We start from the raw sequence: 27,689 nt of genomic DNA on the forward strand, positions 1-27,689 counted from the left end.
GTGGGAGAAAAAGGATGAGGAGAAAAACAAAAAGGGAGACATAAAAGCTGGAGAAAGTATGTAGGACTGAGACAGCAGCAATGCCACATCTCCAGCAGGAATGTCATCGTAATCAGCTTATCTCTTCCCTCCCTTTCTTCTCCATCTCTCTGCAAGTTTAATTCTTGCTCAGTAAAAACAAGTGTAGCCCCCTCGTCAAAGAAATTCGGGGGGAAATGGCAAAAGAACAAGAAGAGAGTAGGAATGATTTGCAAGAAGAAGTGAGAAGAACAAATGATAAAAACATCCATCCTCTTCCTACCTGATCTTGTTCCCCTTGTCCTGGTTGCAGATGGGCAGCAGGTCCAGTAGGACCTTATAGAAGTAGCGTAGGGTGAAGTCTATCCCCATCACTGCAATCGCATAACCAGGGGCCATCTGAGAGCTGAGGAGAGAGGACGAGACAGAAGAAGAAGACAGAATGAGAAAAGGAGCAGACAGAAAAGCAGCATAAAGATTTCATTTTTAAAAATGAGGAAAAAAGTTGTCAGTTACTCTACAGACCTTTAACATAAATGTTTACCCACACCACCCAGAAAAAAATCCAAATCAAACACATACCCTCCCACCCTCTCTTCTCTTCGGTGTTTACGCAGTTTGCAGACTGCGTGATGTTATGCTCACTGAGCCGGTCATCAACACACTAATCCTGACTTATCTGAATATTGTTTATGTGTACGTTTGCATGGACCGTGGTAAACAGTTCCTATTGTGCTACTAACTGTAAGCGGTGTTGTGGTGCTAAGTTGCCTTTTAAGCTCACAGAACTAGAAAAATAAATACTTTAATCGCAGAAAAAATGGGCAAGCGTAAGGATGTGAGCGACTTTGACAAGGGCCAAATTGCTAGACGACTGGGTCAGAGCATCTCCAAAACTGCAGCTCTTGTGGGATGTTCCCGGTCTGCAGTGGTCAAGACCTACCAAAAGTGGTTCAAGAGGGAAAACCGGTGAACCGGCGACAGGGTCATGGGCGGCCAAGGCTCATTGATGCACGTGGGGAGCAAAGGCTGGCATTCACTCTCTTTTAGCTCTGTTTTTGGTCTCCACAGCTCGCGAGGGAAATATCTGGCTTTTTAGCTGCTAAATGTTCCACTATGTTCACCAGCTAGTTGCCAACTGTTTCTGCCAGATGTTTGGTGCTGAGCAGGTAGTTTACAGAAGGTGTTAAGAAAACAGCTGCCTGCTGCGGCCGAAGATGACATTATGAGAGCGGTGAGAGTGAATCAAAACAGTAAAGTTTCTGGCTGGACAGCTAAACAATGAGTTGAAACTGAAATACTAGGTCAGGTAACTGAAAAAGGATAAGGGCGAATGAATTGTTCCTTCATTTCCCAAGATTGTCTTGTTTCCTGGTGAGTTTTGGTGTGTTAAAAAAACACTGAAATGTAAATATGTGATTTGCTAAAACAGTGTGTAACAGTGCCACAAACAGAGAACTGACTCAGTAATGTAATGTTATGTAACAATATATCTAAGGTTTGATGATTTAGATATATTTCCTCTGGAGCAGTAAAATATGAGATGCAAAGGGGTTTAATGTGGTTAAAATACACCTTCTTCTTCTTCTTACCTGGAGGCATGGATGGTGTGGCTGATGGTGACGACGTAGCCCGCCCCGCCCACATCCAGGTACGGTCCCGTGAAGGTGATGAGGCCAGGGTTAGCCACAGCATGCTGGTACCTACACAACACATCACACAGGCAGAGGGGGATTTCATGAAGAGGGGTTATTTCACAAAGTTGACCATCTTAACTTTTCCTGGCTAACAAAGTAAATGAGATACCTTTTAATATGCTTTTACAGGTTTTATCCGACCAGTCATTACTTGAGAATGTGAATGGTAACGTCACATTTTATCCAATTAATCAGATTGCTATTTTGACTAAAATTTTATGTTCATAAATTAAAATTTAAAAGCAATAAGTCAAACTTTTCTGATGAGATTATATATGTCATAGAAAACATTTTATCCATAGCTGAATGTACCAACAAAAAGCACAACGGTAAGGTTTTCTGTTCTTTCATTCTACTATTCCTACCGTGTTTGCATGCACAAGTTGGATACATAAGTTATATGGTTGATTACTCTATGTTAACATTTGTTTCAATAAAGTAGGCAAAAATAGGTGCAGTTAATGCAGGAATGATATCTGTAATGCAGAACACTTTCCGTGGGCTGAACTGTAAAAGTGACTATGAATGTATGTGTCTTCTCTAAATCCTAATAACAAACAACCTGCCAGAATATCACATAACTAAAAACATTTAAACATATAAAAACATTGTTAACTTTTGAGTAAGTAGGTTTTGATTTACATACTATTGGATAATTGTCCACTCATTTGAATTCAACAGTTTCATGAGAAAATCTGAACTTAATTCAACTCAGTAATGGCTGGTGACCATTTTAAGCACAAACATGTGCTGGCAATTTGCACACATGCTCATTCCCTTTAACTCCTACCTTCCCAACACTATCTCAAAACTCCTTTTGCGCCCCTAAAGCACACACACACACTTCTGCACCCCCTTCACACCCTCCAAAGTAAGCCTCACCATTGTCTGCGGGTCGGGTCGAAGGCTTTGTCCATCAGTGATCCTGGGTAAATCCGGAGCACCCCACTGGGCGTTGCTATGTAACGGCGCACAATGTAGCAGTTGAGGCTACTCATTTCCATTAGTGTCATCCACTCATCCGTGACGTGACTGGTCGCCATAACCTCGTTCCTGACAGAGGACTGCAGAGGGGAGAGGATGACGGGATGGAGGGAGACAGGGAGAGAAGAGGGATGGTGAGGGTGAAAGGAAATAAGAGAAGGAAGGAGGAGGTTAATGAGGAGAGGAGGAAAAAAGTTGAGGAAGAATTAGAAAATCTGGGAATTTGCCTGAAATCAAAGTTGGCAAAAACTTTGGGCAAGTTGGCCTCCAGTCTACCCACAAACAACATAGAAATACAAAGTGACTCCTCCCTTTCAAACACACCTAAACTTGAAATCATTCTACTGTATTACTGCTCAATATAGATACACATTTTTTATGAAAGTATAAACAAGAAATCACAAATAGCAAGGCTCAGAACACCAGTATTTAGGAATAAATGGGACTCGATTAGCCCTAAAGCCCTGAAAAACACCCTGAAAAATCACATCCCAGTACCATTTACAGAGAGGCTTCTGAGTTTGAAAGGGGTGATGAGGTCACCGGAGGGGGCCTTTAAGACTAGCCTGGGAATCAGAGCTGGGACTGGGGCTTAGAGTTCAAACTCTAACCCCGTACTCCCCCCAGGACAGGAATGCACACAGGCTGCCAAAACCACGTGGGGGCTTGTCCCCCTTCTTAAAGATGCAGAGCTTCATTTAAAATGTGTGAAGGTTAGTTGTAATGTAAGCAGCCAGATATTGTAAGAGAGTTACATTTAAAAACTATCTTGAGACCAATTAATTGTGTGTTTGTACATACTTATGGAAGAATATGAAAATATGTGCCTTTAACCTGACTGCAGGGTTGGCGATGTGCCACCTGTTTGCCAGGTAAACAACATTAACCCTGTGTGCGCCCACAGGCTGGTCTTCGCCATGAGTTGCATGTGTGTTCCCGTGCTTGTTTACCTTGAGGCCTGGGTTGGCTATGAGCCTGGTGTTGTCACTCAGGTAGGCGGTGTAGTGCTCCACCATGCGCTTTGTTTCTGGCTGGCTGAGGTGCTCGTAGGGAGAGGAGAAACTACCGGCTGCCAACATCACAGTGGGGGACTCTGAGAAAGAGACACAAAGAGGGGAAAAAGGGACAGTCAGAGATGCTAATCAATGTTTTCGAGCTGACTATGGATAAAAATAAAGTTTGTAGACTCGTTTATTACTCCAAGTTATTATATATTAGTCCTGTGCTGTTCTGCTTACCAACTGTGGCAAGCTGTTTGAAGTGCAGGCAGGAGCTGGGTTGACCCAGCAGGTCTAAACGATGGTACAGGAGCTTGGAGCTGGGAGCTGTGTTCAGGTTCTTCAGATGCTTCACTGGGATCTCCGGCTGCACGTACACGATGCACAGGATGAACGACGTGTCCTGAACCTGGAAGATTAAAACAGGAGTGGTGGATATAATCTATATACTTTCATTTTTTAAAAAGACAAAAGGATTTCCTGTAACAGCTGGGCACAGTAGATTTTAGCAAACGCTATTCAAACAGGAGTAGATAGTGCCTCTGTCTGCAATTATTTTCAAGTGCGATTTAATACACATTTGCTGTGTTGAACCCACGACCACCCACTAACATCTGGCTTTTGTCTTCAGTGGGAAGGTTACAATCGGCATTCATTCCCGGGACAAATGTCTCTGCAGTAGTCACGGGTATTTATCAATTCCAGCTCCGATTGGCAGTGATGGAAAGATGACACCCGGGTGGACACGCTAATTTAAGCCCCTTTCCGGTGCGATGCTATGTGACGCATGATGAAGTGAAGCTATAATACATAAAATCAACAGTGATTTGGACAATTATTATAATTTATCAACATGCAAAACCTCCAATTAATATGCTCTCCTCAAAGCCACCAGTCTCCAGTCAGATCTCTGATCATCGAAACACACTCCATTTGAACTCCCCAGAAACGAAATAAACTCATCAAAACTGGCTTTTTTAGTCTTTCCACTGTTCCAACAATTACCAGCTCTGGTTTGAGAGTTTGAAAGAAAGACTAAATAAGTAACAGATATAAAAATCGAAGTAACCACCGTAACATTTTCACTGGTTACTAACTCCGCTCACGGTGTGTACGTAACGTTGAATGTGACACAGCAGTAAAAAAACAGAAAGGCAGCATACTCGCAACGGGAAAGGAGTCTATCGCCTATTTTTAACGTGTTTCCCCGTGTTTAAAAACCCTGTGTATATGTGCTAATTTTGATGGGAAAAGAGTATTAGTGGGTATGTCTGGCAGCAGGAAAGTGCATGTGGGATTGACTTGGAAAAAAACTACAGTGCCCATGTTAATTGTAGTCCTCATGTGTTTTAGTTTATGGTCAACAATAGAGGTCTATAGCACAGAGGAATAAGATATATCAGGCTTTGGCTGCCAATACTTATTAGTAGGATGTATATTTTTCATGGGATTTGTTGACATTAAGAAAACTACAGAATATCACAAGACTTATGTAAATAAACATACTCCAGACAATGCTGCAGAATGCAAAGAGGGATGACACATAAATGTTAAGTTGGGGTTGCCTGCTGTACTTTTTTTGGCATGTTCAACACATTTACCTTTAGTGACAAGTGTGAGCTTATGAATAAAATACTGGGAGTTGATGTAACTCCAGTGCATCTCCACTTCTTCATGCTTTGTATAAACTAGAAGCCAGAGAGACACTGTGACATTTCACACACTCCCCAATCCCTATCAGCTCTCTTTTTCAGTGTTTAGTGTATTCTGCCTTCACAGCCAGTGTTTCGTGGGCCGCAGGCGTCGTTCCAGAGAAGATAAATGTGTCCGGCTTAACATCTGCTTTCACCCCACTGATTCTAAATGAACCATGCAGGGCTCGTCTGGTCCCAAATTCTGAGACTTTGGTGTTAAATCATGCAAAATGTCAAATGAACAGTAAACTGTTTTTAGACAGACACAGGAGCTTCTGATAACTCAAGAGCAAATAAGTGAAAATCACCTCAGCTGCTCATTTTTAAGACACATTTTAGTCTAAATTCTGGTCACAAGGAAGGACAAAAACATGGTATACTCATAAAGGATTCCCCGAGACATCATTTGTCCTTCATAAAGACAGCATGGCGTGGGAAACAACAGACTCTTCTCGATTTTCTGGGCCAATTGACCATTTTTTCTGGCTCTGGAAAGTTCATTTTTAAAAAAACAGAGGCAGCTGCCAAACTCATGGCAAAAGGTGACGTGTTTGAACTCTAGCGCCTGTGCGAAAAGAAAAAAAATGTCAAAAGCTTTTAAAAAAGGCTAAAAGTGAAATGCCTAAATCAAGTGTGATATTTTTGCTCTTGCCAAAAATCGAAATGTCAGAAAGCAAAAAGACTCAACGTAATGTTATTGCTGTTCTGCTGCCATTTGCTCCTAAAACATGACACCTCTGGGCCGGAGAGGAAAAGCAGATTGGAGGGACGGACGGTTTATGGGTGTGGGAGCGCTTGGCTTTTATTACACCAACTAATTTAAGGTGGAGGAGGTTTGGTGGAGACATAAAGGCTGGGAGCATAAATCTCTGTACTGCTTTTAGACAGCAGTGTAGTAATGATAAAGAGACAGAAAGTATATGAGATAGATATTGTCCCACTACAACAATGGCTCACTGGCACAGAGCCAAAGATCATCATGTCTCTGCTGAGTGCTTGTTCTGCTTCAAATATACAATCCTTTTGCTCACATTTACTCCATTCAAATAATTTCCATCTCCACATGTGTTGATTTACAAATGTTCTATGGAAACAAACTAAATAAATAAAGTCAAAATAATTGCAATTAGATATTTTTTTCAAAATCGTGCAGCTCTAGTCTCTATAAGGACACCTACCAGCTTCCAGGCGTAGCTGACGTTGTATGCGTCTTTGCTGTTGTCCCGTAGTCGGTTGGCGTGCCAGGACAGAGAGGAGTTTACCGGCACAGAAATGACCTGACTGCCCAGAGGGAGGCTGCAGAAAAATGCACGCCAATAAACAACAAAAAGTACACATCACATATGCTATGTATGTATCCATGGGTGGAGGAATTCTGGTTGTAAGTGGTTTTGAAGGTGAAGTCAACTTTCTGTTCCTCATCTTCTCTTACCTGAGGATGTTTTGCCGGACAACAGGGAATCCTGGGATATTCTCGTAGTGGATGATGTCAGTGTGAAGGGGAGGCTCGGTCATCAGGTAGGGCCGTGTCAGTGACGGATGCATCAGGGTGTAACCTAGGAAATCAGACAACAAGTTGACAACATCATAAATTTGGGTTTATACATACTAAAACAAACAAAAACAAAATACACAGACCAATTAGGAAAAACTGGATCTGCATATAACCCTAGCTCTATTCCCAAAGTGTTTCCATACGTTACTGTATGTGTAGTGTTTACCACTTTGGATTTAAAATGTGAGGGTGCAGGTCGTATCCACGAGGATCTTCCGCCGTTTTCTGCTCTGTTGTTTCGGCCGGCTGCAGTTTGTTTTGGTTGACGGATACGGAACGCATATGGCGTGACTTTACTCTGACTACAACAATAAAAGCGGTAACTTCCTATTACCTCTGCATGGACTCAAATGAAACACATAAAGTATATTGATTCTGGCATTAAAAAATCTAAAAAAAATAAAATAAATTGTGATATATAGGTGAATAATTTTTTCCCACCCCTACAGCATACATGGAGAGCACAAGACTGTCAATAGAAAGTATTTAGGTAGAGAGTTACTTAATTCTGATCAACATTAGATAAATGCCTCCCATGCAAAAATATTTCCAATACTCTCATCTGTTATTTTCACTTCCAGGACCGGGAGCCTCTTGTCAGCCGTGTATTTACCTAATTGTATTTACCTTCACTCTAATTACCAGCAGACGATTTGAATGCCGGCTAATAACTTTAATTGGACTCATTCGTCTATGTTTACCGAGTTGCTGCGCTAATAAGCATGGTACAGTAATAAGCTGTAATTTGATGGCATATTTATTACAATAACAAACATTTTAGAGGGGGAAAAAAGAGACTCATTGAATGGCGCAGCAGAGGAGCGAAACTCACAGAGCTGCAACGATTCACTTACAATAATTAGGTTTAATAGTGAAAAATGATGCTGAACACGTATTTAAACCATTCAGGTGAGTAAATGCCTGTTAGTCTGCATAGGTTTTATAATTTGCTCTGCTATACCTCACCTCTCTCCTAAATATTTCCCTTCTCCTCCACACGTCTTCCACCTGTCCTTCACTGCTCCCTTCTTCAAACTTCTTTTTTTAAATCACTTTCACCTTCTTTTTGCTTTCTATTAGCAGTACCACCTCCCAGGCCCCCAAAACCAGACATCAAATCAAGTCTGGTTATTGTGGTGTTTGTTGCCAGATATACCTGCCCTCCCTACTCAACTCTTAAAGGTTGGGTTGGTAACGTTGAGAAACTAGCAAGAGTGCACTAGATTGAAAAAATGATCCAACCGAAACAGCCCATTGTTGTCAACTCTTTTCCAATGAAAGTAGCTAGCAGCACAAGCTCCAAAAGACACTAAATCTAGCGAGAAAGTCGCTAAGTCTGCAACACTAACAGTCTTTCCCTTCAGGCCTCCCTTCAGAGCTCAAAGCTCTTTTCTCTTCACAATTTTTTTAAATTTCATTTCAGTTTCCATTTTTAACAACTAGTTTTCATCTTTAGTTTTCAATACTATCTTATTAGCTCGGCAGGAGGACATTGTCACCAATGTTTTATTATTGTAGCCAATATAACTCAGTATAGAACCTTTCAACAGAATTGCATTGCGCAACAGCTAGGGTCCATGTTTACTTCCTGTCAGCTATTGTCATTCACAAACACTGGAACAGGAAATAAACTGGAAGACATTGAAATGTTTATGTTTACAAGGGGACCCAATCTGTTGCCATCATTGCTGCTCTCTGTTCTCCAGGCCTACGGAGCATGACTTAACGGCTGTACAGCACCAGCGGTTTAGTCAAGACCCCTTCAGCTGATGCCAAAACAAACCAACACCGGACATGAGCACTGCCGCCCTGCGCTGTGGCAACGCACTGAGGCATGGCTCAACAGAGAATGAAACGCCAAAGAAGTGCCAGTGCTACCAAGAAAACATGTCAATTAAGTCTAATAAGGGATAATGGTTGTGGAGGAAGTTGAAACAGACAAAATAACATGTAATTCCACTTGTGTGTGAAACAAAAACACCAAAATACACTATTCCAACCATTTGGAGCGTTTCTCTCAGGCTAATAATGATTGATATCTTGAATATGCACAGAAATGTTTTGTAGACCTGTTGGACCAGTCGTTTGTTTTTCACATTTAGCCTGATTGTTGCTTGTTTTGTTACTGACTTAGAAATCTAAGCAACACGCAGGGTGTGACTGATCTTGATGATCCCCTCTAGACCTTTTATTACAGCATTAACTTTATTTAGAGAACAGGCTGTCCTGATTTAAAGCTTTACTTGGTTACAAACGCTGCCGTACATTTGGCTGAGCACAAGTTAGAAAAGGCACCATTTCCTGCACTGCGGTAGATTGATTACTGCCACCTCGCCCGCCTCTATGTGACTGACCTTTGTTGTCAATGAGGAACGTGTATGAGGCCAGAGAGTCTTGGTAGTAGGTGACATCCTCCAAGATGTAGGCCAGGTTCACATCCACCCCAACCACGCCCAGGAGCAAGTTACCGAAGTAACACGGCCGGCTCACGGTCATAATAAACCCTGGAGAAAGAAGAAGAAGAATCTAAGCAAAGTTCATGCCAACACCTCGTTAGTTTAAATGTGATACTAACTGTTTTTCTTTAGTAAAAGTGTCAAGCCACCGTCTCAGCATGTAAAACCTTTGGTTGTGTATGTGTGTCTCTTTAGACAGAGCCAGACTAGCTGCTCCCTGTTTCCAGTCTTTATGCTAAACTACGCTAATTGTCAGCTGGCTCTTATTAAGCTCATGGATATGAAAGTCGATCTTCTCATCTGACTCTCAGACTTAATTTATGCTCTCTCGGTTCAATTTTATTCAAATGATCTAAACTTGTTCAACATGAGAACGCTGTTTGGCCAAAAATTCAAATGTTAAATTCAATATTAGTCCAGACTCTCTGTCCAAACCACTCACCATCTCCCATGGGGTCAGAGTAGGGCAGGCTGAAGCGGGCCAAGTCGATCATGCGATTGGGCAGGTTAATGTAGAAGCGGCCCACAGTCGTCTCCAGGTTGCTCAGCTGGTTTAGTACCATCATGCTTCCCTTCACCACCGGGATCATGGAAGCTCCTGCTGATCCGGACGAGGACGCCATAGAGGAGCGGTCACGGTCGTACATTCGGTCGACGCCGTACTTAACCGAATTTTGCTCTGCGAGGTCCCTCAAGAAGGCCAGCTCCTTCAGGCCCGTTACTCCCTCTGAAGGAGGACAGAATGGGATGGAGAATGAGTTTGATTATTTTTTTTTTTATTATTTAATCAAGCAGGGATATTAAGAAACAAATCCGTAATGGACGGCATGGCTGGAGGCTTATTGAACAGGGTAACTGTGCAAATGAAAAGAGGAGGGAGTGATTGAAAGGAGGTAAAAAGAGTAAACAGCTCTTCACTAAAGAGCGCATGACTGAAATTGCCATTATAAAAGGCAACCCACTGCTCCCTTTGTTCCCCTCTAGCTGTAAAAAACAAAACCCTCAGGGAGCCGAAGAAAAGAAATCACACCTCTGCCACCAAACATCGGCTGATTTCATCAAGAATCTTTGAAATGAGAGGTATATTTAGAGAACTCATACAATTCAGGTAGTTACGCAGCAAGAGGCTTGCATTAAACGGGATGGGTACTCAAAGCACATACTTTACATTGCCACATGGATTTCCCTAACTTATTTGGCATCAGCAGCAGAGATATTTCATACATGCAGGCCCTGACTTGTGAACCAGCGTCGTGATCTCTTTAAGCTTTATTAGTTCAATCCCGCGTATCTGCCAAACAACAATTGTCGTCTGTGAAGCTCAGAGATCATCACATGAATAAATCCCTCATCGCTTTACGGAAGATATGCAGCTGAGCGTTGATGCACTCTTCAGACTCGACCTTTCCAAGCCTCATAAGGTTATTTGGAGGAGACTGGATAATCATGGCCGGCCCCTTCAGCTGTCACCTGGAACATTTGGCATCCCACAACCTATTGGGAAGGATAGAGCACAAATGTCTGCCAGTATCCAATCATTGACTGGATTAGAGCCGAATCCCTTTCTAATGCCAAGGCTCTGCTGATCATCACGCTGGGCGACTGACGGGAGGCAATGTCGTCATGGGTGGCAATGTCAAACCAAACACAAAGGAGAAAGTTTGCTGACAGCACTGGTTTCTGTTCGCTTTAATTCGTGAGAGAGTACCCATTCACATTTCTAGGATAGGTATAATGATTTAAATATAATGATTTAATAAAATATCTACCGTAAAAGAGACCCTGTGAGGTTTTCTTGTAAGCAAACCTTTCACATCCTTTCTGTGCTTCCTCGTTCCTCATCACTTCTAACTACAGTAGGACATCAGTGTTCGAGGAAATCAACCCATCATCACCCACTTACTCAATCTGTGTGTGCTGTGCTCCCAATACTGGAGCAACTACCAAGCTAAGAAAACAAAAACATCAGTTTGAGAGTTACTTCAGAGGAGGTAGGTCAGATAAAAGACCTAACATGTGTGTGTAATGATACCTAAAAGTTCTACTTAGAGTCTAAGTTTTATTTTCATTTATGAAACCCACCCCTAACAGGTTTTACTTTTGGTAAAAAGTTATAAAAACGGTATATTAAACAAGCTGCTAATCCCTGTGACTTTGTGTCCAAGCTTGGGTTGCAAAAATGCAAAACAAGCTATTTTCGAGCAGTCCAGACCTGAAATCTTCCCTCTTTTATGTTGTTGCCATATTTCCTTATATCCCTACTACTAACACTTCCCTTGACACAAAAGCACACACAACTCATGAAGAAAAACCTGTCAGGGTCCTGCTTAGATCAGCTGTTATGTTGTCCGTTAGAGGAAATTACTTTCCCCGGCTGAAAGTGTGCTAATCACACGTACGGCCGGTATGGCGGGAACATTTATCCACAATAACACACCCTGCACATGTAAGTTGATCATTGCACACACATTATTGAAGCAGTGATGTTAATATTAATGAGGATATCTGGAGGGCTGAGAGGCCCTTTATGCTCAGGCCAATAAGAGCATGTGTTACTTTTGTGTGAGTGGGTTTGATTTTAGTGTGGTTCATTTTCTGCATATTTTGAAATGACAGAGAAGCATCTTTAAATTAAAAAGAAGTGTCTTTAAAAGGTGGACACATTAGAAACTGTAAATGAGCAAGACACAAAGGAATTGCGAGATAGGAAGACACGTTAGTTAATTTACTATTTTACTATTTACTCCTTAGAGTTAGAGCTTTGAATCACAGTATGTCCAGCTTCAGATTCAATGAACAAAACAATGCCAAACATTTGTTGTTTGAGCTGATCAAATGCAAGGATTTTTTAGTTTTCTCCATTTTATACATTAATATGTGCTCTAAGAAATTGTAACTGGGATTTTTCAGTATTTTCTGACATTTTTATAAACTTTTTTTAAATCAAAAAGTTGTATGCAAAATACAGTGACTAATACACAGGTAATGATCGACGTGTAGGGTAGAAACCATATGTCTAGTTGACAGTTTATTCAGCAGGTTATTCAGGCTACCATACACAGTTTTGATGAGGGAGGTGGGCATCTCATCAACACACACACAACTCTGCATTATGCTGCCGAGGGACTGCTGATCTCCTTGAACAATCAGCACTTCACATTTGGCAGGGGATGCAGGGAATAAGACAAGCGCACCCACAGTGGGCCTTTCAGCTGTGTGCAACAGCGTCAGCAACAAAACAAATGTTTTTTTGGATATGCAATGCTAATAAACTCAGAGGATGATAGATTTCTGCATCCTTTTCATCATGGAGCTCTTTAAACAGCCAAGGTCCTCTGTCAGTCACACACAGAGTGAGCAGCATGCCCTTTGAAGTCTCACTCTGTCCTCTCTTAGATGTACCTAATTTCCATTCTCAGATGCAAAAACGATTTGTATTAATGGTGGACTAATGCATGCGCAGCGGAGGTGAGTGTATGTGTGTGTGTGTGTTGCAGAGGGAGGCGGGAATCAGAGGAGGCAGATGGATGGACAAGGACAATGAAAGAGGAAAAGGAAGCATACACACCACACCAACACACACACACATGCAGAAAAAGCCTTTGAGGTTTCTGAGCACCTCTCTAACCTTCAGTCTTCTCTTGAACACATTGTACCCAAGAACATAGAGAAAGAATATCTAACACACAGAAACAGCTCCAAGTAGAGCAAAAAATAATGAAGCCTGAGATACTGTATGTGCAAAACAAGAAAAAATCAAATCAAATCTAAATGAATGTGAAGAATATGTGACTAATACAGGGCAAGGAATGGTGTTCAGTGACTGTTTTGTGCTTTATTTCCAAAAGAGGCTGCAGTTCTAAATACCCAAGTAAAGTAAAACAATAATATACGTGTACAACTAAGTGTTGTTGTGAGCTAACCGAGAAGGCTACAGGCTACTTCATTTAGTTTATACACAGCAGACACTTCAAAACGCTGTGAAAGTGTGTTTTTACACTGAAAAAAATTAATGAAAGTCCAAATTGTAAGTAAAATGTTGGTTTCAGCCTTAGTTAAAGTACAAGTAGGGCCCCTTTGGATCTTATTTTTTTTCTTTAGTTGATGTCTTTTCCTCTTTTTTTTAATATAAAAAAAAAAAACGGGTGAAAATTGGATAAAAAACAAATCAGCAGTGAAACCTCTGTGATAATGGTATTTTAAAAATTCCATTTGCAGCAAGATACTCAGGTTTAACCAATTATTGTTGAGGGAAATAAGCAGGTCATTTGCATTTTGTGTTCATTTTTATCTTTACTGTCAGTTCACTTGCTGCAATAGTGTCTCGCAGGAGAAAAAAAACAGCATGTTTTATTGTGGGTACATAAAATCTAGGTGAAACCACCCTTAACTAGCCACCAGCCTTAAATACGAGTGACCTACCGTTCATGAGTGCGTAGGTGAGGATCATGACCGAGTTGTTGAGGTGTCGGTTCTCCTCTCTGACCACACTGAGCGTCGCTCTCTTCTCCTGCTCTGACGACTCTCGAGACGTGATACCTGACGACAGGTGGATGATCACCATGTCTGTGGCTGATAGAAGACAGAGACAAACACGACACTCATGTCAAGTAATATCAAATAAATTGACAAGAGAGTTGATTAAAATATGCCCATAAAACTTATGCACAAGAGCTAGAATCGATCTCTGAGGCAGCACACCAACAACTGTGCACATTCCTAATATGCAGCGTCACCGCAACTTCGCGATTTCTTACTTGTACTGTGTTTGCAGAGACTGCTGGTGTTTCGGAGCAGCTGGAAGGCCTTCTGGAAGCCTGCTGCATGCTGTGTGGCAGCATCAGATGCCTTAATGTTGGAGATGAAGGTGCTCATCTTCCTTTTGGTCTCACTGGTGGCTGGAGAGAGCAGACTCTTATAGCACTGGTCCAGAGAACAGGAGCGAACCGTCTCAGCCACTGACAAAATGGAGATCTGGGGAGGAGCGATAATGAGATAAAATTAAAAAAAATATGTTAGCTGGAGTAACACTGAAAATGTCTTTTTTGATTTTCCAAAACATTTTGGCATTTTTTATGTATGTATTCTTCTTAATAAAGCAAGGTAAGAGAGAGAAGGTGTATTCCCTTTCACTAACCTTGTCATGTTCATCTACGGCGTTGAGTATGACCAGTGCCGAGTCCCTGGCGATCTGAAGCTGGGTGTCAGTTACAGACGCTCCGTGGTCCACCATCACCACGATGTGTTTAGACTGGGGACGCACCGCAGACACATACACAGGCCTGCAGGAACACATGCACAAAACAAACATGCTTGTCAAGATCAGAAATTTTACTACACAGTAATACGCATACAATCCTCAACCCAAGACAATATTAACACAAACTGTGACAGCATTTGTACAGTGATAATAAAATGCAAAAATAAGTGCAAAAACAAATCTCATTTTTTTTTCTAAAGTTGTTTGCATTTTACTTATTTATCATTGTTTCCATCTCTCTAAAACCCCTCCGCCACCATAATGTCATTCCCTCAGGGTAATAGTAACAATTCTGACACATGAGGATGTCGGGGCCGTGCCCCGCCCGGTCCCTGGTGGCTGGGGCTCTGCTCGGGGCACTAGGACGGTTCTCTCTGGAGCAGGCGGCAGGGGGGAGGAAGGCCGGGTCAACTTATTCCTCCTTTTCACATCTAAATGACATGACGGTCCATCCCTGATAAACAGGCCACCTCCCTTGGGTCTAGGAGCTGTTTTTTTAAGGGATCATGCCAACAATGGGCCAGCCCTCTCCAATAACACTCTGGGGGCACCCCAAAGCTGGGCCAATCAGGCAAAAAAAGAAGAAGAAAGAAATAATGTATGTGTATATTTATAGAAAATGAATAAATGCATAAATACAATTTCAAAGTACAAAATGAAACAATAACCCGGTTGATCCTGCCGGTCTGACCCTGCTGACCCGTTCTGGAGGTCCCTGACGGTGCCCCCGTTGTCCTTCGCTGCCAATGGACGGGGCGGCGCCCCCTTTATTATTGTTATAAATGTTATAATTATCATAAGTGTTATTATTTTTATAAGAATGAATTATGTTCATTGCTCATTTATTTATTTAGTTATTTACTTCCCTATGCTTTCTCTTAGTAAATTACCTTTATTACTTATTTACACACACCCACGCATCTGGCGTGGTTCTCTCATCCCATGGCAAAAGTGTGCTAACTGGCCTGTATTCACTGTTCTTGTCATCCTCTTGTTGTTCTGTTAATGAATTGTCTTTTGTCTTGCAATAAAAAGAAAAGAAAAAAACAAACAAACAAATGTAGTTTCCTGTAAGCTAACTGTAACTGTTTACCGTGTCTCATGTATCTGCTATCTTTCACCCTTTCCTCATCCCTTGTCTCTCTGGGTGGCTTTTGTCAGAGTTTCTGCACTCAGCTACAGTTTTCACAAGAGATCCCCTTCCCTTTCTGCTATTTTTGGTGGAGGTTCAACACTTTCTTCATGTCACGCTGTCATTGCAGAGTTATTTATTCAAAACCAAAAGTGTCCGACTTCCCGCAACTGTCTGGGAAACCTTCAAGCTTCAAAAGTTAGAAAAGGAATCTTACGCTTCAGTTACTGCTTGCATGTTTTAAAATTACAAAATAAGATTTCAGCAGCTTTTCAGGCCTTGTAGGATCATAGTCACGTAAAAAAAACTAAAGTAACATAATAAACGTCCTGCTACAGTATGTAGTATTAAATCATGGACCCTCTGTGATAAAATGATAAACGCTTGATCCACAAAAAGCAGACTCCGTATGTGCCCACTGTCGGCTTGCTGTTGGAATAAAAGTAGATCTTAATCTATTATCTTGAGGTATGTTTTCAATAATTGGTGTCAGTGTTCATGTATTATGATCAGCTTGGTGGGGTGCAGAGGGTAGGTGGTCAGTGTGTGTGGTCTACTGGACAAGGAGACACTAACACAGGGTGGAGAGGGAGCGATGTACTCACAAAGCCTCATTCACACTTGAAGCAAGCCAAGTAACGTCATTTCTCTCATGGCTGTATGCCAGCTCACTGACTGGAACAGCCAGAAGAAAAAAATTCAAAGGACATGATAAAAAAAAAAGTGAGAGCCCCATGCAAAAATGCAACAGAAAGCAAGAGAGAGACAAAATAATATAGAAAGAAAAGACTTTCGGTTGTAGCCACAAAAAACAAAAAAAAAACAACAACACTGGAGGTGTGAAATTCCAACAGGCTTTCGTGGTACAGAGTCACATTCCTGTCAAGGCTATGTGTGGTCAGGGTGTGTGAGGGCAGCATGCCATCAACATGGCCTCTGGGCCACCCCGCAGCAACTGACAGAGAGGAGGGGTGAGGAGGAGGAGTAAGGGAGGAGGAACAAGTTGATGTGTTTTTGACGTCAAGCCAGCCTGTTTTGATACTTTGCCAGGCGAGTGATATCAGTTGGCAAACTGCGTGTCTGGCTTTAACCTTGAGCTCGACAATAAAATAAATGTTAAACAAAAGGAGAAGTCAGTCCGTACCTGCTGCGGTGCTCGTAACTTCCCTTGCACTGGAACTTGTGGGCAGGGAAGACTGTGAAGATGCCCTCCTCTGAGCTGAAGTACTGCCACTTTATCCCCGGGTTGGACTTCAGGTTGTCTGCTAACACTGTATAGAGGGAAGAGACAGAGAGGGAGCATGTTAAAAAAAAGAGGGGAGGATAAAGGAGATAAGGGAGAGAGAAACGGGGAGGAGAAAGATCAAGGAAGGAAGTGGGAAAGGCAGGATGGAAGAAAGGTAAAACATGAATAAGTAAGGAATTCTGTACTTTTGAGAGTTTCACTTTGTTTAGATTTAACCTTTCACCTCTTTCAGGATTGAGACCTTTCAAGTTCAGGGGTTAACTGTGATTCCTGTGTGAATCAGAGTAGGTGAGAGAAACCTCTCACATGATTTTATCTCATCTTAGCCCTGACACACCAAGCCGACGGGTGGCGTACTATACAGACATTAACTGTGAGCTAGCTAATAACAGACCATCATGTTATTGATCCAACATTTAAACCAATAAGCTCTCAGGCATTTCTCATCATGCCCTGATGTTTTGCAGTCGGCGGAGAGCAACTGTGACGCCTGGCTTTAAAAACTGCGGCTGCCTTGATCTTGTGAGGTTATCACTGTATATGTTTAACTAACCAGCATGCATTTTGTTGTGCGGTGATCGATTCTGAGCAGGCATGGCTCATCTTGAACGAGCCTAATAAACTTCTGTAAACTTTCCCTCTGATAAACAGTTGCCTTCTGTTACTGGCCTTTTCATACCTAATTCAGATCTATGCAAACCTGCCTATTCAGGCAGGACGAGGAGTTAAATACCGCCCTTTCTGATACAAAATAAGTATAGACATGTAAATGATTTCCCCATTCACACCTCATAGAATAAATTAACTGGATGAAGAAGAAGTAAATTTGAACTCTTCGACTACTGCCAAGTATACAGAACGTCTCTCATTTGGATACCGGAACTCGATCCGTGTGTCACAACTGTGACTGCAGGGCGAGCTGAAATAACAGCCTTAACTACAACCTCTGCAGAAACACTGAGCCCAAGTATTTGCTCAACACTAACAGACAGATTTTTTTTACTGGGTCACAGAGTCAACAGTATCTTCACAGAGATCCCATCACAAAGCCAGCAACTTCCTTTCCGCTCACTGCAACACAAAACGGCCTTTCACAAAGAGATGGGGCGGGGGAGGGAGGAGGGAGTTGGAGAGACACAAATAGAAACTTTACGGGCGAAAACAGAGGAAACAGAGCGTGGCCACCAGAGTAGGCTTTATTATAGTAACATCAAACAATAATGCAGCTGTTAAATCAATTGATTTCTTAAGAAATACAGACATGCAAAGCAACCATGACAAACCCTCAAGCAGTAAATGAACTAATCCTTTCAATATAATCTAGCACAAATCTTGTCAGGATGCAAATCAGAGAGAAACTCTAGATATACAGTAGGGCTATGAAACAAACTGCAATTTGATTTTCTGTTTTATGTCTCTGCTTAAATGCCAATAGCCACACATGGCTACTTCTTGTTTCTGGCTAGAAATTAATCTATAATATTCAGTCCAAAATGTAATATTTCCTCAGAGAAAGTTTTGTTTGATTTAACCAGGTATTACTGTATAACGTTTAATTTGTTACATCTAATAAATATTCATTGTGGTTTCTGCAGGTCATTAGCAGCTGTACACATCCACCAACTATTTTGCCATTTAGCTGACTATTTGTTATTATTCGGGTGGAGGTTTCCACAGACGGGTAGGATTTCAAATATCTAGTTAATTAAGTCTATGGTCTTTGCCAGACATGCTAACCGCCATTCATGCACAACAGCTGGGTCTAAATGGTTCCTAAATGTGGTTCTTGGCTTGTGATCACATTGAATTAATCACCTGCTAACGACAACCTGTTTTGGCCTTTTCCAACCTCGCAGCAATATTACGAGCCAAAGACTATTTTTTTTTTCTATGGGAGGGGTGGAAAATCATATGTCAAATATTCAACTAACACTAAAATCCAAAACTCATTAAATATATATACAAATAGATTAATTACACCGTGAAACCGTCAAACTGCCAAACATTATAAACAGCATCAAAACACACCTCTGACTACATGCACTTGGCAAAAGAACTAGTTTTGAGACACGGCAGGTTCTCACACCCCGCGGTCGCCCATCATACATCCTCCCTGCCCGGTCGCTCCATCCATCTATGAGGCTCATATAAACAGGAAACACTCGGTTGTGTTGACAGTGGAAGAAGGGCTCTGTATACATCTGTCAGGCTACAGTGCTCCACTCTGCCAGCAGTGTTTAGATCTTCCCAGAAACAGATGGACAAGCCAAGAAAAAGGACCCAAATGACACCCATTTCCTACCACCTTAATACAACCCATCCTCATGCTGCCACTAGAGGAAAAGTGACCAAAGTCAGTAGGATGTATCGCCTGGGAACCATATATATGTCTGTACATTTTGTGCCAATCCATCCAGTAGATGTGGAGATATTTCACAAGATAATGGACCGACTGGTGGCGCTAGATGGAAAGTCAGGGGATCATCAAAAAGATTAGGATTTATCCTCTGGGGACCATGAATGTCTGAACAGAATTTTACAGCAATCTATTAAATAGTAGTTGAGATATTTTAGTCTGGACCACAGTGCTGGACCGAAAGCATGGGCAATACACTATTCGACCTCGCCATCCATAGAGCCCCGGTGTTAGCGTGTCTTATAAACAAACAGATTATACCTAGATTATAGTGAGACTCTGCACGCCATGTGTGGTTAGGGCTGAAGGATTTTGAAAAATATCGAATTGCAATTTTCTTTGACTGATATTGCAGTTGCGATATGATTTGCGATATTAGACAGAATGATCATTTTTACATCATTATTCTCATTTTCATTGAAAAACACTAAAATGATTATGGTGCGATATTTGCGGGATCTGTACCGAAACAAAGATGTTTTCTTAAGCCTGTAGAATATGATGTGTAGGCCAGGACATCTCTGTCGGATAACAATATTTAATTAGGATTTGAAAATTGCAGTAGACCCTATTGCGATTTATTTTGATTAATTGTGCAGCCCTACGTGTGGTGTTACATTTTCACTCTCATCACATGGTTTTAAAAATAAAAATCTGTCCGTGCACAGTTTACAACATGAGTAGTATGCCGTAATTCATTTAAATTCAGTTTACTTTAGTTGAAGTTCTATTGAGTTGATGCAAATGAAGCAAGATCTTGCAGCGTGACAAGTAAACTAAAAAATTTAAGGTCACACACATAGCCAAACAACTTGGCATGGAGAATGCAAGTCAATGTGACAAGTGTTCAGTGGTACTCCAACTTGAAGTCGGGGTTGAAGTTGTTGGAAAAGTTGGAATGCTCCGAAATGGATGAAATTGCACAGGAAGGCTGCAAAAAGGTAAAAATGGGTGGTAGAAAGAAGATGGATCAAACTAGTCCTCTAATCCCACAGCACTTCACTGCCAGTCATCTCTCATCTACTTGTCTTTTCACTCCCACCTGCTGGTATCACTATTGATGCCTCCCACATCCACCATCTCTCTCCTATCTCCCCCTTCCTCTCACAGAAAAAAGTAAAAATGAAGATAAGAGGAGAGAAGATGGAAAGAATACAATACATTCTTGATACAATTACTCAATTTCAATCAGCTCTCACCCCTCCTTTCTTCCCCTTCATTCATCATTCTCTCCCTCTCAATTATCCCTCTCTCTCACCCGCTGCCTCCCCCCTTCCTTCCCCTCTGTAGCTGCTTGTTTAGACTGGGCTGAGACAAATGAGAGAGAATGAATACGCTGGGAACGTGGGGGTCAAGGAGGGCTGAGTGTGAGGGACAGGGAGACGAGAGGGGTAACTTGAACTCGCCGTGACTGGCTTGCAAGGAAAATAACACCCAGCTGATGGTGACGTGTTATGAATGGCAGTCATTATGAATGGTTTGCAGAGAGAGGAGCAGGCTGGGACGCCTGGAAAAAATAGGAGGCGGGCGGGGGGGGGGGGCAGAAAAAGAACAAATGAAGTTGGAAGTTTCCTGTAAAAAGGGAAGGAAGATGGGGGCAAGTGCAATATCCAGGGTGCAATGGAGTAAAGGGTTTAGTATGCTTCAAATAAACTGGTTTGTATCAAGTGTCCTCTGAACACGCCTCGAGGCAAAAGTGATGATCTGTTACAAACGAAAAATTTAGCATCATAGAGAGACGCAATTTAATCATACAAATAGGGATAACAGCACACACTTTCAGATTTAGAAAGTTACAAAAATTGTGACGCAGCGACCCCGTTTCTGACGTCTGAACAGTGTGGTGAGGGCGGAGGTTTCAGGAGCTGTTTGATGATCCAATAAGCACTTAATTTGAAACATAAGGACGTCTTTAAGCAGTCCCTCCAGGATCTTACAGAGTTCTTTTGGGATTATCACCCCTAAAATGATTCAATTTGCGACAATTTTGTGTTGTTTTACAATATACTCCAGTAAGTTAACCAGGTAGTTGAACATGCTTACGTAATGTTTTATATCCCTGAATTTCAGTCTACAAGGTAAACTTTTGCGTCCTACTATGTAATATTGCGCCGTCAACGAGCTCTGCAAACCAAATATTTGGGTTTAGGTATTAGAGTAGAAATAGTTAAGTTTTGGTGACTTAAATGTTTTGTTTTTTTATTAGAGCAATAATTAGCAAGGTGGATTTATGACTTATACTGTAGCCAGCCACCAGGGAGTGATCCAGATGTTTTGGCTTCACTTTTGGGGAGCTGACATGTTGTCCTTCTTTAAATACAGTCTATGGGGCAAGCACTATCTGACAAGACATGCTATAGGGAAATACAGCCCTCCCCTATGTAGTTGAAAGGAAAGGTGTTAGTGGAGTTTGGAGATGGATTTTTATTTGACTGTAGCTGCTAAATGCGGTTATGAAATGGTTTATTTTTAGGCTGAAAACTGCAGTTCTTGGTAAAAATCATTTTTAATACAATTTTTGTAGAAATATTTTAGGGTTTTAAAAACTTACAGGATCTTACTCTGAGAAGTTACAGGGATCGGTTCGATTCTGTTGAATTCTTGCGATCATACAATCACAAATTCCTGGAGGGAACTGGTAATAATCTTACCATGTGTGCTGGACTGAGGCTGTACGTTTAATAGAAAGTAAGATTATTCTGGGAGATGCAGCCCATACGTGTCAGAAACGCATGCAATACAGCTTGATGTTTCGTCTCTGGAAGCAGAGGGAACGCACCGCAATCCAAGCGATGGCATCAGAACAGAAAAAGCAGCAGAGGAAAGTTGGCCTTTGTCTGGTTTTTAGTCAATTTGGTCCATTTTCCTCCTAATCAAAAGCAGACCGACATATGTGGTGTAGACACATGTGGCTTTTACATGCTAACATTCTGCAATGTGCTTATGCAATCTGGAGCCTCAATAAACGTATTGTTTGGCGCAGTGAGAACACCATCAAACTGTTTTCCATCGCTCTCTCTCGTACGACCTGTGAGGACGATGCCGAGGTGAGATGTTTGTACTACAATGACATGAATACACCTCATTTTTGTGACCACTGATGCAATTTCCATTTGAGGTAAAATGAGGAGAGAAACAAAGAACTGACAAATCCCATAACAACAGGATGGTAAAAACACACACTACCTGAATACATTTACAGACAGAGTTCAAAGTCAAACAAAGTGCATTTGATCTCAGGCTGTAAAAATCATTTTAAAATCAAACGGGAGGGAAAAAAACGAGGAGAAAAAGTGTTAGTGAGGGAGCACAGGAGAGGCTGTAAAAACATCTCTTTAGACAAGCACAGCTAATTACTTCCACCTCAGATCAATGTGCATCCCTTTTAACATTTCAGAAGATAAGAATAGAAAAGATAATACAACTTCTTAATTAAAAACTGGTTGCCATGACAACTGCTGTTTAATTATTCAAAATGTGGGGGGGGGGGGGGGGGGGGGGGGGGGCAGTCCACAGTAGAAAGAAATGGATTCATAAATGGTTTCAGCTTTGTGTGTCTATGTTTCATTTGTTAAACCAGGTCAGTTTGTATGCAAGCAAATTCTCCTTTCATTTGGTCTGTCTGTGTGTGTGTTTTGTGTGTGTTTTGTGTGTGTGTCTGTGTGTGTCTAACATACCTGAGTTGAGGTCCCGTCCAGGGTTGAAAGCTCGGCTGTTGACGTTGGGGGAAAGTCTGTCACAGCAGATGGTCTTGGAGACGTTGGTATTGAAGTTTCCATCAAACCTAAATACACACAAACAGGCAACATTTGAGGAATTTATAGAGCGTGTCCGACTCATTTGTTGGTGGAGCTGCTCTGAATTTTCTCTCAGCACTAACAGATGTACTACTCCACAGCTTTGTTTCCAATAAAACCAAACTCGCAGGTTTGCAAATACCTCGGACTTTATAGTAATGGTCATGCTTTAACTTTTTAAAAAAAAGCTATTGACTAAGCTATACATGACGTATACAAATAATAAAGAAATCTATGTGAAACCATGTGGTTAATCCAATTACATGAAACATCTGTTGAAACTAATAGACCCTGCTTGTTGAATCGCTGGCAACATCATCTGTTGCGCAGACCTCATATTAAAGTAGGAGTAATTGGCTAGTGAATAATATTTTCCATGGAAAACTACTTGAATTTCTGCTTTCCTCTCAACAAAGCGAATACCCACTTCCCTGAATACATCTGAATGTGATTGTAGGAAGGACTGCCGGCTTAGTTTGATGATGCAGATCATCTGTCACAGAACCTCAAAGTTGTATTACAAAATAACATTTTGTCCAGCAGCTAATTTGGAGCATCAAGGGGCAAATTCAGGTCAGCTGGATGAGACACTTCACTCTTTTTTATAAATGTGTGCATCACTGTACACAGCAATGGAGGAAGTAATCTGTCATCACATAGTATTAGGGCAGACCTGAATGCTTCAAAGCTTTGACCGTTGCCATGGTATTTGACCTCCAAATCATTATTTGAATGTTTTGCTTTTTAATTTTTAAAAATGTTTTTATACACCTATCAGCCATAACATTATGACCACTGACAGGTGAAGTGATTAACATTGATTATCTCATTACAATGGCACCTGGCAGTGGGTGGGATATATTAGACAGTAAGTGAACATTTTGAACTTTGACCTTTGTGTTGGAAGCACAAAAAATGGGCAAGCGTAAGGATGTGAGCAACTTTGACAGGGGCAAAATTGTGATAGCTAGACGACTGGGTCAGAGCATCTCCAAAACTGCAGCTCTTGTGGGATGTTCCCGGTCTGCAGTGGTCAGGACCTACCAAAAGTGGTCCAAGTAGCCACAGACCTGTCAGGGTGCCCATGCTGTCCTAATGTTATGGCTGATCGGTGTATATAAGTATGTAATAATAATGTATAAATCCCAAAATAGGCCATGAAATAAGGAATAATCCCATTATTCATCATTCATGGAGGAGATGGTGACAGACAGAAGAACAAGAAGAACATGTCAGCCTGCTGTGTCACGCTGCTCCGCGAGGCTTTGAATACCTTTGAATATTTCACACCGAAGCTGTGAGGCCAAAAAAATTCGGGACAGCCCTACGTAGTATACTCCGGTTTGTTAAAAACATATTACATTTGTTCCTTGTTAGCATATTCTTCTGGGTAGAAGAAAAACACAAAAACACAAGCACACGTATCTGTATCCTTAATTTGACCTTATGTTCTTTCTCTCATGTACTAAACAAAGCGACTGATGGCATTGAGGACGCGTCTCTGATGGCAGTTATACACAGAAAAACCTTTGACAAAAAGGGGATCAGCAGTATTGTTTATAACGTATTATAATTATGTTTAAAAATATCATGCTAGTTCCCAGCAGTTGCTTGCTTGCACTGCTGAGCTGTGTTGTAGTGTGAACGATGTGGCCCAGTAATGCAGTGTTGTCCTTGAGTGTGCACACACACCAAAATGTGTTTAAGGTGTCAAAAACATTAGACACTTGTTCCCATCAGCACATCTTTAACACAAGGCTTTTCTGCGAACATCTTCACACATATCATATCGCATTTCATTCAGTAATTTGTTTTAGTGTTAAGCAACAGCCTGAGTAGTGTTATTTTAAAATGGCTTACATGTGTGTGTGTGTTGATGATGGAGCCTGGTTGCCAGAGCTCGTATCTCTGGAGTTAAGAGCTTTAGTTGGGAGTTAAAAGGGGAGGTATGCAGAGGAGCAGCCTGTTCTGCACTGCATCAAGCCTGGCTGCTTTGATCCTTCCATCCCTCCAACTACACCCCCCTTCCTCCCTTCTGGCTTAGCAACATACAGACACACGTGTGCACACCTACACACACGCACATGCTACACACTCTTTGGCTCCCTCTGCTTGCAGACCTGGCCCTGGCCCGATGTGATTGACAGGTGCTGTGATGTACGGGCTGCGTTTGAACTTCACTCAATTAAAGTCCCATAAGGCCAAAGTCATTACTATTCTCCTTCAACCCACTTTGCATAGAAGCGGTGGGCAAGACGCTCAGCACAAATGTGTGCCAGATAAAAAATACATTTGCAGCCGCTTTGAATTCCACATCAAAAACACATATGAGAACGAGAGCGAGAGAGCGAGAGAGAGAGCGAGACACAGAGAGAGAGAGAGAGAGAGAGAGAGAGAGAGAGAGAGAGAGAGAGAGAGAGAGAGAGAGAGAGAGAGAGAGAGAGAGAGAGAGAGAGAGAGAGAGAGAGAGAGAGCTGATTCTGATCAAACATTTTAATGAGGGCAAGAGAAATCTGTTTTGCAAACAGTCTGGACTCACCAGACACAAACACAATTTGATTTGCAGAATATAAATCCAAACTCTTATGTTCCAAACTGAACGCATGGGGCTTTAAATAATTCTTCCACTGAATATGCATATTAATAATGTATTGTAGGAATGCTTGATTACCATACCTCCCAAAAGGGGTTGTTCTCTATGCAGCAATTAGAAATTATCCTGAGGACAATTCAACAGATAGACAGCACCAGTAATGGGCCTGTGAGTGTCCTTGAGAAAGATTCAAACTACAAATTAATTGATGTTTCTTAGAATTTGGACTGAAACATATTTTTTCTTTGCTTTTAATAGAGAATGAAACTAAAATACAATGCAGAGAAAAGGGAGAAAAGACATGAAGCCCAGTGTCTTATAGAGTGAAACAAGACAGACGCCTCTAAATAAGGCAGAACCTGCTGTCTTCAGCGGTGACTACCATCCACAGTTTATAAAAATCCATTTTATTAAGACGTACCCTGCTGCAGGAACCATGTATATCCACAGAGGAGGCAATCAAACACCATTCAAAAAAACCCAGAGAGTACAATTACCTTGAAGAGGCTTGCCGTTGTGCGAGCTCCAACGCCAAGAGTAATACCCTTTCTAATGTGTTTGCAATCCCTCAGTGAATAGCGGCGGTGAAGCAGGCAACATGCTAGCTGGAGAAAGGAGGGCGCTTAAAGAAATCTCTATCCAAACAGATTTTCATTGTGATATCAAAAGAGAGAGTGGATTTTGGAATACTGTTTGGTGTCCAGCAGCTACATTCACATTACCTTGCACGGCAGCTGGATCACATAGCACACAAAAATCCATCTTGTCACGCTTGAAGTAACGCTTTTGTGGCCGGCAAGCCAGATCACAGACCAATCAGCGTCTTGCGAGGAGCTACAGGTGTGGTTTAGGTGCGTGTGACGACACAAAGAGGCAACTATGTTCGTTCTAATCAACAATGATGGCTCCTGAAGAGGTTAGCGTAGCTGCAATAGCATCAGTTATAACAGAGCCGGAGAGTATTTCTTTATTGACAGAAGAGCAAAGAACGGCACTGAAGGTTTTTCTCGGTGGAAAAGATGTTTTCGCTCTTCTCCGCTGAGTTTGATTGACAGATGGTTCATCCAATCACCTGCCAAGTGTTTTTTAAAAGTGCCTGCCCTTTTCCAAACAGTTTCCAATGACGGCTTCTCAGATGGTTCTGAGTAACAAACCATCTGGCGGGTCAACAAGAAGGGAGGAAAAAGCTCAAGTGGATTTTGATCCTGAGCTTTGTTGCATTGCCTGCATTACACAGAGGTGTTTCTAATATCCTGGCCTCCCTCGTGTGTGTAAATGGGGGGTGGACAAAATGTTCTTTTCAAAACCACGCAATCTGAAACACTAACTAGGCCTCAAAAATGTCTTAAATGTTTTATTGCAAGGCTACTGTGCTGAATTGCACTAGACTGAACGGCTAAACATAAATCAATTTATAACTCAGAAAGCTATGAATGTGGGGAAATACTAGAGAAATGCTGCAATAGTAGCTGAGATAACATCACTGGAGGAATGCGTGTTGCTAGGTTGTTGAAATAACTGCCTCAAAACATTGCCCAGGAATTGTGTATGATTAGCTGAACCTGTTACCAGTATGTCATCATGTTTGCCACTTAGTCCCTCACACTGCTGGGCTGTCCATTAACCCACTAGGGAGAGTATGACGGAGGATCAAGTAGGATTGGAGTTGGGGTAGCATAAAAGGACAGATAACAGACTGGGCCAACGGGGCCGAAGCCCAGGGGCTTCTGACAGTGGGCGCCTCAGCCTTGGCTGACCGGAGGGTGATCCTTGTACTCAGAGGCCTTTAGGCATCATAAATGTACCACAATGCAAAACAAGTATGAATGTTATGAGGCTGCTG

General features: G+C 41.7%; 1 protein-coding gene across 1 annotated transcript in view; it reads right to left on the reverse strand.

Annotated features, from left to right (window-relative positions):
* Positions 1-27,689, reverse strand: part of cachd1 (cache domain containing 1) — a 93,126-nt gene that overhangs the window by 17,175 nt on the left and 48,262 nt on the right. The window contains exons 4-17 of the mRNA XM_074634911.1: positions 23,134-23,240; positions 16,939-17,065; positions 14,540-14,684; positions 14,160-14,376; positions 13,825-13,974; positions 9,845-10,129; positions 9,301-9,450; positions 6,824-6,947; positions 6,570-6,687; positions 3,938-4,106; positions 3,650-3,792; positions 2,598-2,779; positions 1,611-1,721; positions 302-424 (exon numbers count right to left, since the gene is read on the reverse strand). Of these exons, the coding sequence (XP_074491012.1) occupies positions 302-424; positions 1,611-1,721; positions 2,598-2,779; positions 3,650-3,792; positions 3,938-4,106; positions 6,570-6,687; positions 6,824-6,947; positions 9,301-9,450; positions 9,845-10,129; positions 13,825-13,974; positions 14,160-14,376; positions 14,540-14,684; positions 16,939-17,065; positions 23,134-23,240 (2,151 nt within the window). The remainder of the gene's footprint in view (positions 1-301; positions 425-1,610; positions 1,722-2,597; positions 2,780-3,649; positions 3,793-3,937; positions 4,107-6,569; positions 6,688-6,823; positions 6,948-9,300; positions 9,451-9,844; positions 10,130-13,824; positions 13,975-14,159; positions 14,377-14,539; positions 14,685-16,938; positions 17,066-23,133; positions 23,241-27,689) is intronic.

Source organism: Sebastes fasciatus, chromosome 5, assembly GCF_043250625.1.
Source record: "Sebastes fasciatus isolate fSebFas1 chromosome 5, fSebFas1.pri, whole genome shotgun sequence".
Lineage (NCBI taxonomy): Eukaryota > Metazoa > Chordata > Actinopteri > Perciformes > Sebastidae > Sebastes > Sebastes fasciatus.